This window comes from Thermobia domestica, chromosome 8 (genome assembly GCF_964235325.1).
Source record: "Thermobia domestica chromosome 8, izTheDome1.hap1.1, whole genome shotgun sequence".
Classification (NCBI taxonomy): Eukaryota; Metazoa; Arthropoda; class Insecta; order Zygentoma; family Lepismatidae; genus Thermobia; species Thermobia domestica.
The window spans coordinates 221838168-221854869 of NC_137461.1; the positions used below are offsets into that span (position 1 = coordinate 221838168).

At 34.9% G+C, this 16702-nt stretch overlaps 1 protein-coding gene across 2 annotated transcripts in view; it reads left to right on the top strand.

The window, feature by feature from the left end:
* Positions 1-2026: 2026 nt before the first annotated feature.
* RpS8 (ribosomal protein S8) overlaps positions 2027-16702 on the top strand; it is a 45423-nt gene continuing 30747 nt past the window's right edge. Inside the window, exon 1 of one of the 2 annotated variants that reach the window (XM_081769443.1) lies at positions 2027-2180. In XM_081769443.1, coding sequence (XP_081625569.1) covers positions 2177-2180 — 4 coding nt within the window. In that variant the 5' untranslated portion in view covers positions 2027-2176. Of the gene's footprint in view, positions 2181-15178; positions 15222-16702 lie in introns of those variants that run through there. The other variant, XM_081769441.1, reaches the window with a different exon arrangement.

The window sequence follows — 16702 nt, forward strand, 5'->3', positions numbered from 1 at the left end:
GTAGAATGTTTAAAAAAATTCTGTAATCAAACGTAGATAATAAGGAGTGTAAAGGTTGTTCAATTTCAAGAAAAAATTGGATATTTGAAAAAACTACTTAATTTAGTAACTTTTAATGGTATTCATTCTCGTTTGAATATTTGTAACTTCTGGTGGGTTGTAGCTTTAAGATTTGAAGCGTAACACATTGACTTATACATGATAAAGAACTTGATACGTATTACTAAATATATGGATATCTTCTAGCTAATACAGCTAATATTCTTTGGCTATCATAAATTTAATTTAGCTGAGTAATTCAAATGTAAACTTAATTTGCATATTGCATGTGTGTTATAGATAAGCTCTCCTATCTAAATTTCATATTTCTAATGCAATATAATTTTAATTGTAATAGTAAGCCTATCAGCAGAGTCATTTGAAATTATGACCTGGAGAGGGATCGGGGAAGAAACGTATCGAAGAGGTGTTCGGACGCCCAAAATATCTCCCTTTGCTACAAAGTTTTATATAGAGACTCCCTCTCTCTTCTTCTTCGTCTCTATATGTTTTATGTATAACAATTAAAAATTTTAGAAAAATTCGAATACTATAGGCCTACATAGTATTTCATTAAATTTTCTGTTAGGAAGAACTAAAAGTATATCTCTAGTATATCTCTACATTCTTACCTTAGTTTCTTTTCTGACATAATAATAATAATAATAATAATAATAATAATAATAATAATAATAATAATAATAATAATAATAATAATAATAATAATAGTTCTGTAATCTTGTGTCAAGTCAAACATTTGGACTTCCGGAAAAAGAATCTTACATAAATCCTTATGGACTGGATATGATTCTTGTTTTTCATTTGTATAGTTGATTTAAAAGAAAATATTTTAATAGTGTAATAGTCTCATTAATTACTCCCTCCTCTCACATAAATGACTCCGGCTGGATAATATTACATTTTTTGTAATAAAAAGATATACAGTCACTAGGACACCCACGTGGGAGCCTACTTCCCAAAGCAACAAGTCTTGTAATATGTTTCTTACAGGCTGTAAAATATCATGATGTAAACATTCTAAAAGTCATTTTTAAATACTGATGTTCAAGACTTATAATTTGTCATGATTTCACGGTATATATATTTGTACATTATTTGATTCTGAAAAAAATTCACACTAGTGTTAAAAGTTTTGTGAAATATGCCCCAGAAATGGATTCAATAATAGCTTTATTATGAGCAATGGGGTATATTAAAAATAAATGATGAACAAAAACCTAAGTATAATATAAAACATATGTTTCATTTTTGCATTAAGTGAAACCCACTCTACTCCATATGCAAACGCCATTTTAATTTCAATCCGCCTTATTCAGAGTCGTTTTGAAGAATGATTAGTGTCACACTAAAAGCCTGACTACTGCATTAAAGGTATTTTAGTCTAACTCTTTAGTATTTTACTAAACACGAGGCAAAACGACTGTGCATAAGGCCCAATATCTTTTGCATTTTCACTTCCTCTAAAAAACAACTTGTTTACAAATCAGTGCTGGTAATTAGGCGTTTATTTGATACAAACAAATTTATTTTTACATGAATAATATTATAGCGATTGTAATTGATTGTGGTTTTAAAATATGTCGTTATGCAAAGTTGTTTTTCACGTATGATTAGTATCATACTAAAAGACTAACTACTACAGGAAACATTTGTTAGTCGAATTGTTAAGTATGACAGTAAATACGCATCAGATCGTTTCTCTATATGGCCCATTATATTATTATTATTATTATTATTATTATTATTATTATTATTATTATTATTATTATTATTATTATTATTATTATTATTATTATTATTATTTGTTTACTTAATTTTTGTTTAGATAATATGTATGGTTATTTTCAGGAAGTTTTATTATACTATGAGAACATCTTTTGAATTTGTTTTCTTCTAAAGCTCTTTTTTTTATTTTTTTACTGATCATTTGTTTGTTAATATTTTCGTCTACGTCCCTGAACCATAAGTTCCGCAATTCTAATTAAGTTGCTTACTAAATTTTTCATAATTACTCGTGTTGTCGGTTACAACTCTGATAAAATGTGTTTTGGTAACACTGCTACTTCCTTTGCGTAAGCAAGTGTAATGTGCGAGGAATCATACTAGTTTAAGGAGGATGGGTACGTGTATTTGTTATCCAATTTTTATCTATTGTAATCCTATGTTTATATTTAGTAATTATAACCATAATTGTGTAGAATAGGATGAAATATGCATGGAAGTAGAGAACAAGCATTAAAGTAATAGGCATGATGTGAATGTTGCGAACATGTGAACCGCATTTGCGTGGCTGCTATTAAGAAATGCAAATATAAATAACAAACGTTAGTTTGAAGTGGTTTGCGTAGAAATCGTAGGAATTTCTTGTTAGGATGAGTTCAGCCGTAATTACCTTAAGGTTTTCAAGAAATTGGAGCGTGAAATGAACTGATCGACATTAAGGGTAGGAGTTGATTTTTTTTTTTTTTTTTTTTTTAATAAAAAGACTCCTTTTTATTCACTACTTTTAAATTGTTGAATTTTGACACGAAGTACGGCTCCTTAACTATAACCCAGATATTTTACAATACGCGGTCTGATTTTATATAAAAGGTTTGTTCACGTGCAGTTGTTTCAACGTAGTAGTAACAATATGGATAGTCCGCTTTCTTCATGTAATCTAGTATCCCAATTTATGAAGGTATCCTCATGCAATATGAACTCTTAATAGTAGTTGCTCCCACTGTCTTAAAACTTATTTTTGAAGAGCAATTGCATAAATGGGTGCAGATTAACTTTCAGAAGACGAGTGAAAATACAGCGTGTGCTCATTTTGGCAAGGTTTTAAGGGACACATCCCCTAGCTAGGTTGGTTCCTTTCTGTACCAAAGTTTAATATTTAATTCACATAGTATTGCCGAGCGAGCGTTAGGGCACCGCAAGGCAAGTTTTCTGTCTTTATTGCAGCTAAATGGGAAGGGAGGCCTATGTACAGTGGTTCTCAAATTTTCCGATTACCTGGATCCCCTGCTCATTCGGAAAGTGATCTGCGGACTCCCTTGCAATGCTGTCTGAAATTTCACATGGTATTAAAAAATATATACAGTCATGGTCATAAGTATTCGTACAGTGCAAACGTTGAAGAAAAGACACTTATTTCTGCCATTAGGTAAATAATTAGACGCATGTGTTGTGCGAGACATATGCTTCATTCAGCAAAGAATATGCACAAAATAAACGGAAAACAAAACATAGATTGATTTGCTACAACAATGAAAAGAAACAAACAATATGCACTGTGTGCTGGACATAAGTATTCGTATAGCAAACGAAAAGTTCTCTGGTTATGAATGACAAACCGTAAATATCTTGCCTTAATACTTCGTATGCATGCCTCGCTTTCGAATAACCTCCCTCAATCTGTTGGGCATTGAACGAACAAGAGACGTAGTGGTTTCACGTGTAATATTCTGCCACTCTTGCAAAAGTATCTCTTTGAGTCTAGTTTTATTAGTTATTTCATGTTTTCGTATGCGCGTTTCCAATTCCCTCCACAAATGTTCAATGGGGTTCAGGTCTGGGGACTGCGCTGGAGTTTTCAGGGTACGAGGCGTGTGGTATAGTAACCACATACGCACAAACTCGGCGGTATGTTTTGGGTCGTTGTCCTATTGGAATTAATAATCTTGTCGAAGACTCAATTTATCACACTCTTCTGCAAATTTCGTTTTAGGATGTCTAAATATACATATTTATCCATTGTTCCGTCAATAAATACAAGCTCTCCAACGCCCGCGGTAGACATACAGCCCCAGACCATCACTCCTTTACCACCATGCTTAACTGTCGCTTGTATATTCCGAACCTCAAGCTCACAAGTAAACCTTACGTTTGGGTGAATCGAGTTGCTGACTGAGACACATATGAGAAAGTAGTACTAAATGTGGTCAGTATTTCAGTGAAGTTATAGGTGCGAAGCTCCAGGGGTTTAGGAGATACAGCTACCAGAACATCACATGGAAGTACAGAATAGTCTTCATACAGTTGGAGGTAAAAGCTCTGTAAGACCTCTTGTAACGACAAAAGGTGAATAACAAATATATGGGTACATATTAGGGCTAGGGGGAAGTCATATAGTAAGGATATACCTGACGGTGGCCATCTTGAAATCCGCCATTTTGAATTAAGGTTAAGTTTTTAAAATAGGAATAGGGTCATGTGATACATGATTTAAGGCGCAAATTTAATCAGAAGAACAATGATGACGTTAATTTTGATTTACGCGCAATTGGTAAAAAGTTACAGGGAAATTAAATATTGTTGCAGCATATGTATTAGTCCTTTACCCCATCCTGTAAATTTTGTGTTAATGATAATAATTAAATAAAAAGCAGATGGATAAATATTAGGTATATGGTAATAGTTGCCTTGGTGGCGGCCATGTTCAAATCCGCCATTTTGAATCAGACAAAAGTTTTAAACAAAACGCATAACAGTGACACCTTATTAATAGCAATTTTTACCATAACTCCAACGGTATAACCATTTTTGCTTTATCATTAACCAGCACAAAATTAAATGAATCGCTCCTTACGACTACTGCTTTGACAGAAATGTTAACGACAAATATGTCAAGTGTAACTCGATTGCCTTTGTTAGGTGTGCTCACTGTGAGCAAAGCATTTGTGCAAGTCATGCACTCTTTTCTGAACTACATATTGATTGTACTAATTGAGGATTTTTCTGGAAGAAAGACCTAAGTTCAATTATGACTCAATTCCACTTTGGTCATTTTTCCTTAAATTAGCAACTTGTTTATGCGATAACAAATGCTGGTTAATGATAAAGCAAAAATTGTTATACCGTTGGATTTATGGTAAAATTTGCTATTAATAAGGTGTCAATGTTATGCGTTTTGTTTAAAACTTTTGTCTGATTAAAAATGGCGGATTTGAACATGGCCGCCACCAAGGCAACTCTTACCATAGACCTAATATTTATCCATCTGCTTTTTATTTAATTATTATCATTAACACAAAATTTACAAGATGGGGTAAAGGACTAATACATATGCTGCAACAATATTTAATTTCCCTGTAACTTTTTACCAATTGCGCGTAAATCAAAATTAACGTCATCATTGTTCTTCTGATTAAATTTGCGCCTTAAATCATGTATCACATGACCCTATTCCTATTTTAAAAACTTAACCTTAATTCAAAATGGCGGATTTCAAGATGGCCACCGTCAGGTATATCCTTACTATATGACTTCCCCCTAGCCCTAATATGTACCCATATATTTGTTATTCACCTTTTGTCGTTACAAGAGGTCTTACAGAGCTTTTACCTCCAACTGTATGAAGACTATTCTGTACTTCCATGTGATGTTCTGGTAGCTGTATCTCCTAAACCCCTGGAGCTTCGCACCTATAACTTCACTGAAATACTGACCACATTTAGTACTACTTTCTCATATGTGTCTCAGTCAGCAACTCGATTCACCCAAACGTAAGGTTTACTTGTCAGTATTGGGTCTTCTCCACACTAAAATTCTGTCATCATTGTGGAAAATATTAAATTTACTTTCATCTGTAAACAATACCTTATCCCAAAAGCCTGTACTTTTACTTACATGCTCCTGTGTAAACGTTAAGCGCCATTTCCTGTTTTTCTTATTGATGAATGGTTTTCGTCTCGGTATCCGTGCTCTGTACCCAGCTCGATTGAAAAGTTGCCGAATAGTTCGTGAGGACATTTGTTTCCCGAAGTGTTCATGTACATATGCCGCTATTGATGGCGATGACACTTTCGGCGTTTTCTTATGGACGACCCACCCTTTCACTGTTTATGTATATTGTTTTCCCTTTATATCGTTCTACTCTACACTGTACAGTCGAACGACTTCTGTCCACTATTTCTGCGATTTGTGAATACGATTTGTTCTTCTGAAATAGTGATAGAATCAGTTTCCTTTCCTCGGGTGTGGTTTCTTTCCTTTCCTGCCCCATTATCTCTTTCTAGGTTACAGCGAATACCACCTCACACTTCACCTGACACTTCGAGCGTCTCAGTAATGACTATCTAGTCTCTGCCTGCTGGCACTAGTGATTTGATGGTACTTGTCTAGTATTATTCTGCGGTGTACGAATACATATGTCCAGGCAAATATAGCTCTGCCCACGCATTTCCTTTATTTGTACATTCCATAGTAAGGATATTTCTACGAATTCGTGTTGTGTCTACTCTTCCAACTGCAGGGACATGTCTGTGTTGGAGATATAACTCTCTCATTCACCATTTGCCTGTCAATGCATTGTTAATTCTGGCACAGGTGCTCTATGAATACTTATGTCCAGTACTGTATACTAGTTAGAATTACCAGTGGGAAAAAAAGAAAATGCAATAAGTAATTTATCCTAAAGGTAGGCCTACATGATTGTTTCCTAATGAACGAAATTTCAATTGAAAATACAGTAACTTTCAAGATTGAAAATCAGTGTTTTTTTTTTAATTATTTTTTTTCAAAGGAAACCTACTTGATAAATAATGTTCTTAGATGTGGGGTCACTAATGTGAGGAATATAAATATATATACAGTATGTCACATTCTTATTCGTACACACATTAATTTGAAAGAAAACCACTATGTATTAAACATACTGGTGGTAAAATTGACAATATATTGCTGGAGGAGTGAGGTAGGACAATGATAGACAAACTCAGTGCAGAAAGGGGCGAAAACAAGGACACCATAGAAAGGCAGAAAAGAAAACATATGAGAACTCCCGAATTTACGCCACATTGTTATTCGTACACTTGTACACAGATTTACATTTCATATACTAAAAAGGAAAGAAAACAGCATTAGAACACGAGCATAGCTAGTGTGGCGTACAGGAAAAGGACATATTAACTACTGGTGTTAATCGCGGTGTACACAGGTAAATAAACCTTCAAGAATGGGGAAGAGTAAAGAGCTAGGAGAGAAAGTCAAAGAGACAATCATAACGCTAGCATTACGGGGGTGGTCGTTAACAGGGTGTCTACTGACCTGGAAAACCTTGAAAACCTGGAATTAGCCTGGAATTTACTTTTGGACCTGGAAAACCTGGAAATAGCCTGGAATTGGACGAGGAACCTGGAAGTTTTAAAATTGTTTTTAAAATATTGTTTTTGGGATTGGTATGGAATAAGTATATTTTTGTAAAATAGAAGAAAGTTATATACTACAGCGTAAGTTGAAAGCCAATAATAACTTATTCAGTGGAGATGTAGTTGAGAAAGACAGACAGACGTGAGCAGAGTGCAGGCGGTGAATGTAAATTGTGAATTTTTTGCAGTATCGTTCGACGAATGCGTAAACACTATCTCACAGAAAAGTCAAATGGACTTAGTAGTTCGTTTCTAGCACAGTGACGGAAATAAAGTTTTAACACGTTATTTAACATCAGTATTCCTCGGACATGCTACTGCCCAGGATTTGTTAAGTACATTTATAAATACTTTCAGGGACAAGGGTCTCGATTTTTGTAAGTTACTTTAGGTTTCTCTTGATAGCCCCAACGTTAACTTGAAATTTCTGAGTGATTTGAAGGCCTATCTGAGTGAAGAAAATGGTGAAGGTCCGCAGCTTTTGGAGACAGGAACGTGCTCTTTACATATTGTTAATGGGGCTTTTAAGACTGCGCATACCAAAGCTGGTTGGAATGTGGCAGAGTTTTTGAGAGCGTTGTACTATTTATTCAAGGACTTCCCTTCAAGAAGAGCAGGTTTCATGGCAGCATCTGGAACAGCAGTTTTCCCTCTTAAATTTTGTTCTATTAGGTGGGTGGAGAATTCTAAAGTTATCAACCGTGCCATAACTATGATTCGTGCCTTAAAAGTTTATGTTGATGCAGTGAAAACAAAACTTCCTGAAACATCAAACTTGTCTGAAAGTAAAAGCCCACATCTCTGATGTACTGTTGCCTGCTAGATTAGGGTTCCTTCAGTCCGTATCTGTAGAACTAGAAAAATTCCTCACTAAGTACCAGACAGACAGTCAGTCCATTACTACCGTTTCTATGGAATGACCTAAACACGTTGATTCGTAGTTTAAGCCGCTTCGTGAAAGATGACGTCTTAAAAGTAGCTAAAACATATCAAAAACATCTATTGAGGTCAGTTTTTTTTAATAAGGACATCTTAAAACCACTTAACCTAGTTGATGTTGGATTTTCTGCGGTTACATCGCTTAAAAGAGTGAAGAATGTTGATATATTGAACTTTAAGAAAGAATGCAGAAAATTCTTGCAAGAACCGTGTAAATACTTATGCTAAAATGTCCTTTAAAATACAGTGTAACAAGAGCCGCAAATTGCTTGTCTTCAGAAACTATGACCAACGAAAACCCTTCGTGAATCACGTATGACACTCGCCCTGGAGACATTTGTCGAGAAGGAGCAAATAACACCTGTAAGTGCTGGTATGGTGAAACGGGAATATTTTTAAAATTTTGTTCAGACCAAGACACAGCACGAAAACTGTCAAATTTCAGTTACAAAAATGACAGATTAGACGTTTTTCTCCATGATCTGTTAAGTAAAGAAGGTGTCTCCAATGCGTTTAAAACATTCATGTATAAGATGTGTACTTTTCCATAGCAACGCAGCAATGGAAAGGAGTTTCTCCATTAACAAAGAGTGCATTGTTGAAAATCTCCAAGAGGAGTGCTTGATTGCCCAGAGAAGTGTGTTGGATGCTGTGCGTGTTGCTGGTGACATACGTAATATGAATATCACAAAGGGTATGATCCAGTATGTGAGGAATGCATCAAGCAGAAGAAATGAATATCTGAAAGACCGCGGTGAAAAAGAAGACAGAGTAGCTCGAGAAAAGAAAGACATTAAGAAGAAAATAAGAGTTGGAATTAAAGGAGAAAAGAATACTAACTGATGCCGAAGCAGAAGTAGATGCGTTGGAAGAACAGACGAAAAAGTTAAAAGGAATGTTGAACTCTAGAAGTTAAATGTAAAAAACTGCTCACTGTGAAAGTTGTTTTCTATATTTGTTCATATAATGTGTGTGGTTCCATATTTTTTTAGTTTTTTAAACTTTCATGTTACAATAAATTTTTAAATAAAATGTAACTGATGACCAGTCCCCATCCAAGAAGAATGTGCAGTAACGTTTAACAATATGGACTACTTTGCGTTAAGAATTTGTATTATATATGATCATTTTCTTTTTACTTCTACACTAATACTAGTCTGACAAAAATGGCGGGAAAATAGCTTACTCACCGCTAAGTCCTACCAGTACTTAGCATAAAATATCACAAGAGTACTTTAAAGGGTGTGCTTGTAGTAAAATACTCTTGTAATATTTTATCCCATAACTTAGCGGTGAGTAAGCTATTTTCCCGCCATTTTTGTCATTGTTCATCAACACTCACGTGCTACTACTATAATATTAGTTTATTTGAAGTAATGTTTTTGACGGAAATTTACTATTATACAAGGTGAACCTTAACTAAACCGATAAACTTCGGAAGGTGATTCCCGAATCCGAAACAAGAAAAAAATTCCTCTAACTTTTCTCCACGGTACATAGTTTTGGAGCTACAAGGTGCCGAAAGTGTGGAAAAATGAATTTCCGATACCTATATTTCCAAACCTATCCAACGTAGGGAGTGCAGCTTAATATCTCTTTAAGGAAGTCTTATCTGTTCTGAACATATGACTTCCTTTGTGAGATTTTAAGCAGTACTCTCTACTTTGGATAATTTATGAAATGCAGGCGTCGGAAGTTCATTTTTCCACATTTTCGGCACCTTTTAGCTCGGAAACTATGCGCCCTGGAGAAGAGTTAAAAGGACTTTTCTTTTTCTTGTTTGGGTGCCGAGAATCATTTCCCGAAGTTTGTCGGTTTAATTAAGGTTCACCCCTGTATAGTATTCCTACATAAGGATATTTAAAGCTACTGCACATTTTTCTCAACCGGCCTTCTGGTAGTGGATATTTTAATTAAACATTTTCTTGTGTAAAATGTTTTGAGAACCTACATTTCAGTCAGTTTTTTTCTTTTCATCTTGTCACTTAAAGAAACTATCACTTGCCATATGCATTCTCTAATTATAACCAGTTTTTGTTAAGAACTATATAAAATTGCATTAACTTATACGTGTTACAATAAATGTCACTCTACTGAATAGACCTGGAAAAAAAGGAAAAATAAACCTTGAAAACCTTGAAAAAACCTGGAATTTGAAAATGAACATTTAGTAGACACCCTGGTTAAGAAAATAGGACAATTAATAGTATAAAGGCATACAACAGTTCAATGTGTAGTAAATAAGTTTAAGTATAGTGGTTCAATGAGAAATAAACCAAGAAATTCGATGAATAAGAAGTTAAGTGAGAAGGACGAGAGAGTGATTGTGAGACAGATGAAAACAAATCCCTGACTAAGTGCTCCAAAAGTCCAAAAGATAATAGAATGTGCTACAGGGAACAAAGTAAGCACTGAGACGATTCATCGAGTGCTACACAAATACGGTTACCATGGTCGAATATCTCGGAAGAGGCCATTCATAAGTCGTAAGAATCCTAAGTTACGACCTCAGTTTGCAAAAGAACATGTTAACAAGAGTAAGAAATATTGGAACAATGTCTTTTGGTTAGATGAGACTAAAATTAATCTCTTTGGGTCTGATGGAGTCCACAGGGTGATGCGAAAACCCGATTTGGACAACAATATTGTCAATACCATACCCACGTAAAACATGGAAATGGTTCTATGATGTTTTGGGGGTGCATATAGGCAAAACGGGTTGCTAAAATTTAGTTTATTGATGGTACAATGGACAAGGTTATGTACCTTGATATTTTGAGGAAGAATGTTAAGCAAAGTGCAGAAAAATTGGGCATGCTACCAACTTTTATGTTCCAACATGATCACGATCCCAAATATACGGCAGGCATAAATAGGGACTGGTTAATTTGGAATGTAAGCAAACAATTGCACACTCTTCACCAATCCGCTTAGCTTAACCCTATTGAACACTTATGGGTTTATCTGAAACCTAGGGTTCACAATAAAAACGTTAAGTCAAAAGGAGACTTAAAGCGGGCGGTGACAGAAGAATGGGGCCAATATCAGCCCTGCCACGTGTACTACTTTTCTCATACTTTACAGCAGCGATGTATGGCAGTTATTAAAGCCAAAGGCTACGCTACAAAGTATTAGTTATTTTGTTCTTTCATAAAATTGTTTCTTACGTTAATGTTTATACCTAACTGTACGAATAACAATGTGGCGAAATATTGCATATCTTAATTTAGTTACGCACGCATTTTATATTATATCGATTTGTAGATTGTTTTTTTGTATCTGTAACAACAAACAAGTGTTTCAGAAGTATTTATATTCAAGCAGAAATAAATGTCCTTCATTTGTTCACGCGCATCTTTCTATTTTTTTTATGATCATCATGTGTACGAATATAATTGTGACATACTGTATATAATAAGTATGTTTAGTACAAGGGGTGCAGAAGCACGTAAAAAACACGCAATTTACAGGAGAAATGAATGGTGCAAGTACTAAGATGTAACATAGCGTATTCAAATCTAACCTAACCTAATATTAGTAGAAATAAGCGAAATTCTATCATTTTTTTTGGGGGGGGGGAATTATGGGTCCCTATACTAATATAACATAAACTAGACTAACCTAACAGACCCTAAACTAACCGAATGTGAACAGAAATTACTAAAATTGTAGCATTTTTTTTAGAGAAAAGATCACCCCTTCTACTTTTTTTTCTTTCTTGCTTTTTCATAATTGCATTGAAATCTGGAATAAGTTTTGTCACCATCCATTTTAGGTCCGATTCCACATTAAGACTATTTCACTTTAAGGTTTTAATACTGCGAAGAGCAGAAAAGGTCTGCTCACACAAGAATGTGGTAAGGAAAGGCATCAAATGTTGCAGTGCCTTCTTAGACAACTCTTCATACTCAGAGCGCACATGCAACCAAAAGCTACAAAGTTAATTTTCTTTGAAAACTGTTTCCATGAAGTATCGTAGGGTAGTTCCAAAAGCTGTTCTTGTTCTGTGTTAGATATATTTACCTTGTAAATAATAGATTTCTACATTAGTGAAAGAATTTTCAATCCAACCATTATCAGGTTATGGGAGGGGGAAATAGGCTATTCTCGAAAACTTGCACCTAACGCTCTCAAATGTTCTACAAGTGTTTTCGTGCATTAGCAGTGTTTTTCACCTGAAGAACCAATGAAGTGCTGGAAATGATGAATAGTTATTGTTTTGTACTCGTAATGCCCACAGCTGCAGTTTCTTAATCTTAAAAATACTTCTAGCATATCAGCTGTGAGTTCCATTTTATTACAGTTAATTTCAAGTTTTAGGCGTTGAGGCCCCCCTGGCTAGGTTCCGCGGACCTCACTTTGAGGACTACTGTTCGAGAACCTTGCTATGAGAAGGTTCTAGAACACAGTTCCCCCCCCATATAGTATAGCAGCTAGGTTGTTTCTTTTCTGTACCAGAGTTTAATATTTAATTCACATAGTATTGTCGGGTTGTAGCCCCGGAGGCCACGCTGTTTTCTGCCTTTATTACACCTAAATGCGAAACGGGACCTATGTTGTAGAACCTTGTCCCTTGCTATAGTAAACGAAATAAATTGTGTAGTTCCTCGGTATGAAGTTTGCGCTATCAGAATTCTCGTTTCTTTTGGATCCGACTATTCGTCTTGGAATCTTGTTCTCAAACACGTTGTCTGCGTTCTTCCCTAGAGTAAGCGACCATGTTTCGCAAACCTACAGCACAACAGGCATGATTATTATATATTTTAAGCATCAAATTCCTCGACAAGGGGGTCCAGCTATTTATTCTAAAAAATGTTACAATTTTGGTAATTTCTGTTTACATTAGGTTAGGTGAGTTTATATTGTTAGTTTAGGGGTCCAGCATAATTTTCCAAAAAAAAAAAAAAAATCGTTTATTTCTACTAATATTAGCTTCGTTTGGTTGGTTCAGGTTAGATTTGGTTACTTTATATTACGTCTAAGTACTTGCATGATCCATTTCATCTGTAAATTTTATGTTGTTTACGTGCTTCTGGACCCCTTCTTCTAAATATACTCCAAGGTTTTCAACTGCATAATAACTCGATCCCCTTCTTGTAGTGGACAACTAATTTCTTCGTGAACATGGTTTTGGTCTGTTAATATTGAACCTAGATATTTGAGAGTATCCACTTTGTCGAAAGTATTGTTTGATATAACCTAATAGAAGTCTTTGATTGTAAAATGAAAGTCGGGTCCGAGAGCATTTTAATTCTAAAATGAAAGTCTGGTCCGAGAGCATACAATATAGCTTACTAACGCTATACTATAGCTTATTCTTAGACGCTTTTCTGTTGGTAGCTTGATTTACATGTTAAAAAAGCAAGTTGATAGATTCATATTCTACATTCTTGTGCCAACTGCCACGTTTCATATATGTATTTTAATTATAAATTACAAATTATGGGATAATTTTGGAATTGGGGAGCCAAAATCAGGTAAAATCACCATGTTTATAGGAGAAATGAGATGTTACGTGAGTGTAATTACTAAGTACTTGCGTAACGTAACCTAGCCTAGCCTAAACCATCAAAAACGGAAAATATAGGAAGAAAGTACGAATTTAAGCAAAGAATTCTGGCGCCCCAAATCCAAATGTCCTAACCTAATCCAAACTAACCTAACCCACCTAAAACATCAAAAAATACGGAAAATATAGCAAGAGAGCACGAGATTTAAGCAAAATATCCTGGTCTCCCACTTCACACACACACACACACACACACACAAAAAAAAGGCTGATAAATAACTAATTTGTACTCCTATGACAAAATGGGGCAATGTGCGATAATTTGACAACGAGGTAGGGAAAAAAGTTTGGATATTAAAAGTGTCATTTGCCTTGCATTCGCTATTGGAGATCTAGAAAGCGGAGATACAGGAAGGTCGCGAAAAACACCCACACTAGAAAAATTTCCTTGTTCCAACTTTTTACAAGTGATTGTAAAGAAATGCTTGATTTGACATTGGCTTTTTAGCTGACAAGAATCAAATCGTAGCAGTGAAATCCACTGGACTATGTTGTCAGTAACTTGAAATCTAGCGGAGCCTCTGTAGAAACTACATGTAGGCCTAATTTATGTAGCACGCTTAAACCTTTTCACAAACAGTTTGTTACCGTTGATAAGCAATGGCGTCGCAATCTTTAATTTCTTGCGGGGCAAACGTAGAGGCAGAGATAGTTTGGGGGCTGTAATTTTAATTTATATATTTTTTTGTGGGTGCATTCGAGCAGACGTTCTACCAAGTAGAAAATTTATAGTAAAATACGATGTAAAACATTTTTTGTGAAGGAGTGAGAATGAATATATGTATTTACTATCAGTGCAGCACTTGAAATGAATTTTGAATGATGATAAAAGTATTGTATGTGCGTGCTCTTCCACTATCCTCGTTCATGCGTATATCCATCGTTGACGCGCATGCTTCCTAGGACGCACACCCCTTTCTACCGCTCGGGTCTCCCTGCTGCGGTCCTGCTTTGACTTAGAATTCATCCTTTTTAGTGCCACATAGGACAAGTTGGTTCGTGTTTTATGCACTATAGTTTTTATGTTATACGTTCACACTGTATTTATACTGAGCACTCCTGAAATCAATCTGGAAGTAGTGATGGAGTTCCGTGCGTAGTTTCTTCACAGCAAGTTTTTGTGACAGCCTTCTTGCAGATTCTTTGGGCTGTTTGTGATTGCAGCTCTCACCATTTTCAACGGTTTCTTCATTGCGTCAGATCTACATCTATCCGTACATTGAACATCCATTAGTGTCTGTGTTTCTATGAGATGTAACATATCGCAGAGTTGATTTCTGAGAACTACGCGCACACCAAAGCTTGCACGAAACCTTTGAGCAGCAGTAAAACAAACTTGCAGTGTAAATGTGGTCATTAATTGTCACCCTGTATTATTAATATATATTTTGTACTTGGTAAGTTTTATTTTAATGCTGGAGATAAATAAAACAAATTTAACATTTCTTTGTCATAAATTTAAATATATTCATTAATCTAGGTGACACAAACTATGAAGATTTTAAAAATATGTGAATACGGTAAGTTCAAATTAAGCCTTTTGTGACACTTTTTAGTATCTCAGATTTCGAATTTAACGGAACTAGCGTTGATTGATTTCCTATCCTATAATTTAATACTCTTATGCCTACATTTTCTGGACAATATTTGCTAGAGTAATCTTAAGGGAGACTATTGGAATATTCTCTTCCTTATTTGACCTTTATTAGATGCCAATTTTTACCTTATAAAAGTTCTATTTGACAGATATCTTCCATACCATGAAATGTATTCTAATAAGCATCCGATATTTGATAGCTTATTAAAGATTCATTTATGATCGGTGAAGTCGGAAGCCTTTGACATCGATTTATGTAGCATCAGCCTGTAAATTTCTTTTTAATGCAATGAGTAAGAATAGTTACAAATCATTTGTCTGTAGAATCCATGTGCACCAGTTAAAATACTTTTTACATTATTTAAGATGTAAAAGTTCATGTATAATTAATTCAGAAATTGTAGGAACATTTTTTACTAGGCTTCTAGGCCTATAGTTTTCAATGTTTTCACAACCACTTGATTTGTAAATCGGCACAACATATTTCCATTTCAAGATTTTTTATACTACAGTTTTTAATGAGATATTAAAAATATTCAATAATTTTTTCAACATCATTAGTTCAGGCTTACGCAATGTTATCAGATCCATTGCTACTACTTCCTTTAATTTTTCTAATTGTTTGAATTACATTGGTTTCCATGATACTTGGAGTACAAATCGACATACGGTATCTTAAGTTGCTACTAAATTTTCTGTTTCATATATATATATATATATATATATATATATATATTTTTTTTCTGCACAATATCAGTCGAAATTAATTTGTTAATGGTTTTTTGCAACCTCTCCGGAAGTGTAAGTTGTTCTTAACTAATCTGACCCCCAAAGCTGAGAGATTTAATTTCCTTCCTCATATTTCGATTTAACAATCCTCAGCGCGGAGAACCTGTGATAACCAACTATTATTGTTTCTCCTTTACGTTTTTTTTCTTTCTTTTGTTTTGTTTATTAATGACTTGTTCTCTGCTCATACACAGATTTTTTATAATGATAATGACGTAAAATTCAATTTCCATGGCAGGAAACTCCAAAGGCTTAGGCTGACCAGTCTACATTTTAACTGAAGTGTGTATGGTCAGCACATAATAGCTAATACCATCGCAGCTACTGTTTTCTTTCTTTCTTTTAGGGCGTTGCTGCTTCTCAATTTAGTAGCTCCGCAAACTTCAATTGCCTCACAATGCTGGGTGAACGCTGAAAATGTGTTCACCGAATGCGTGTTTACTGCTGAATCACGGTGGAGTAAAATATTAAGTTAATAATTGTCATTAGAACTAGAGCGGTTTTACGTTACTACTGGCACCCCTGCTTAAAAGCCGTGGCCGAGTTGGTATTCAAATAGCCATGGTTTCGAAATCCTCGGCCAGACATCGACAGTTCTTTCTTTCGTTTTTGTCA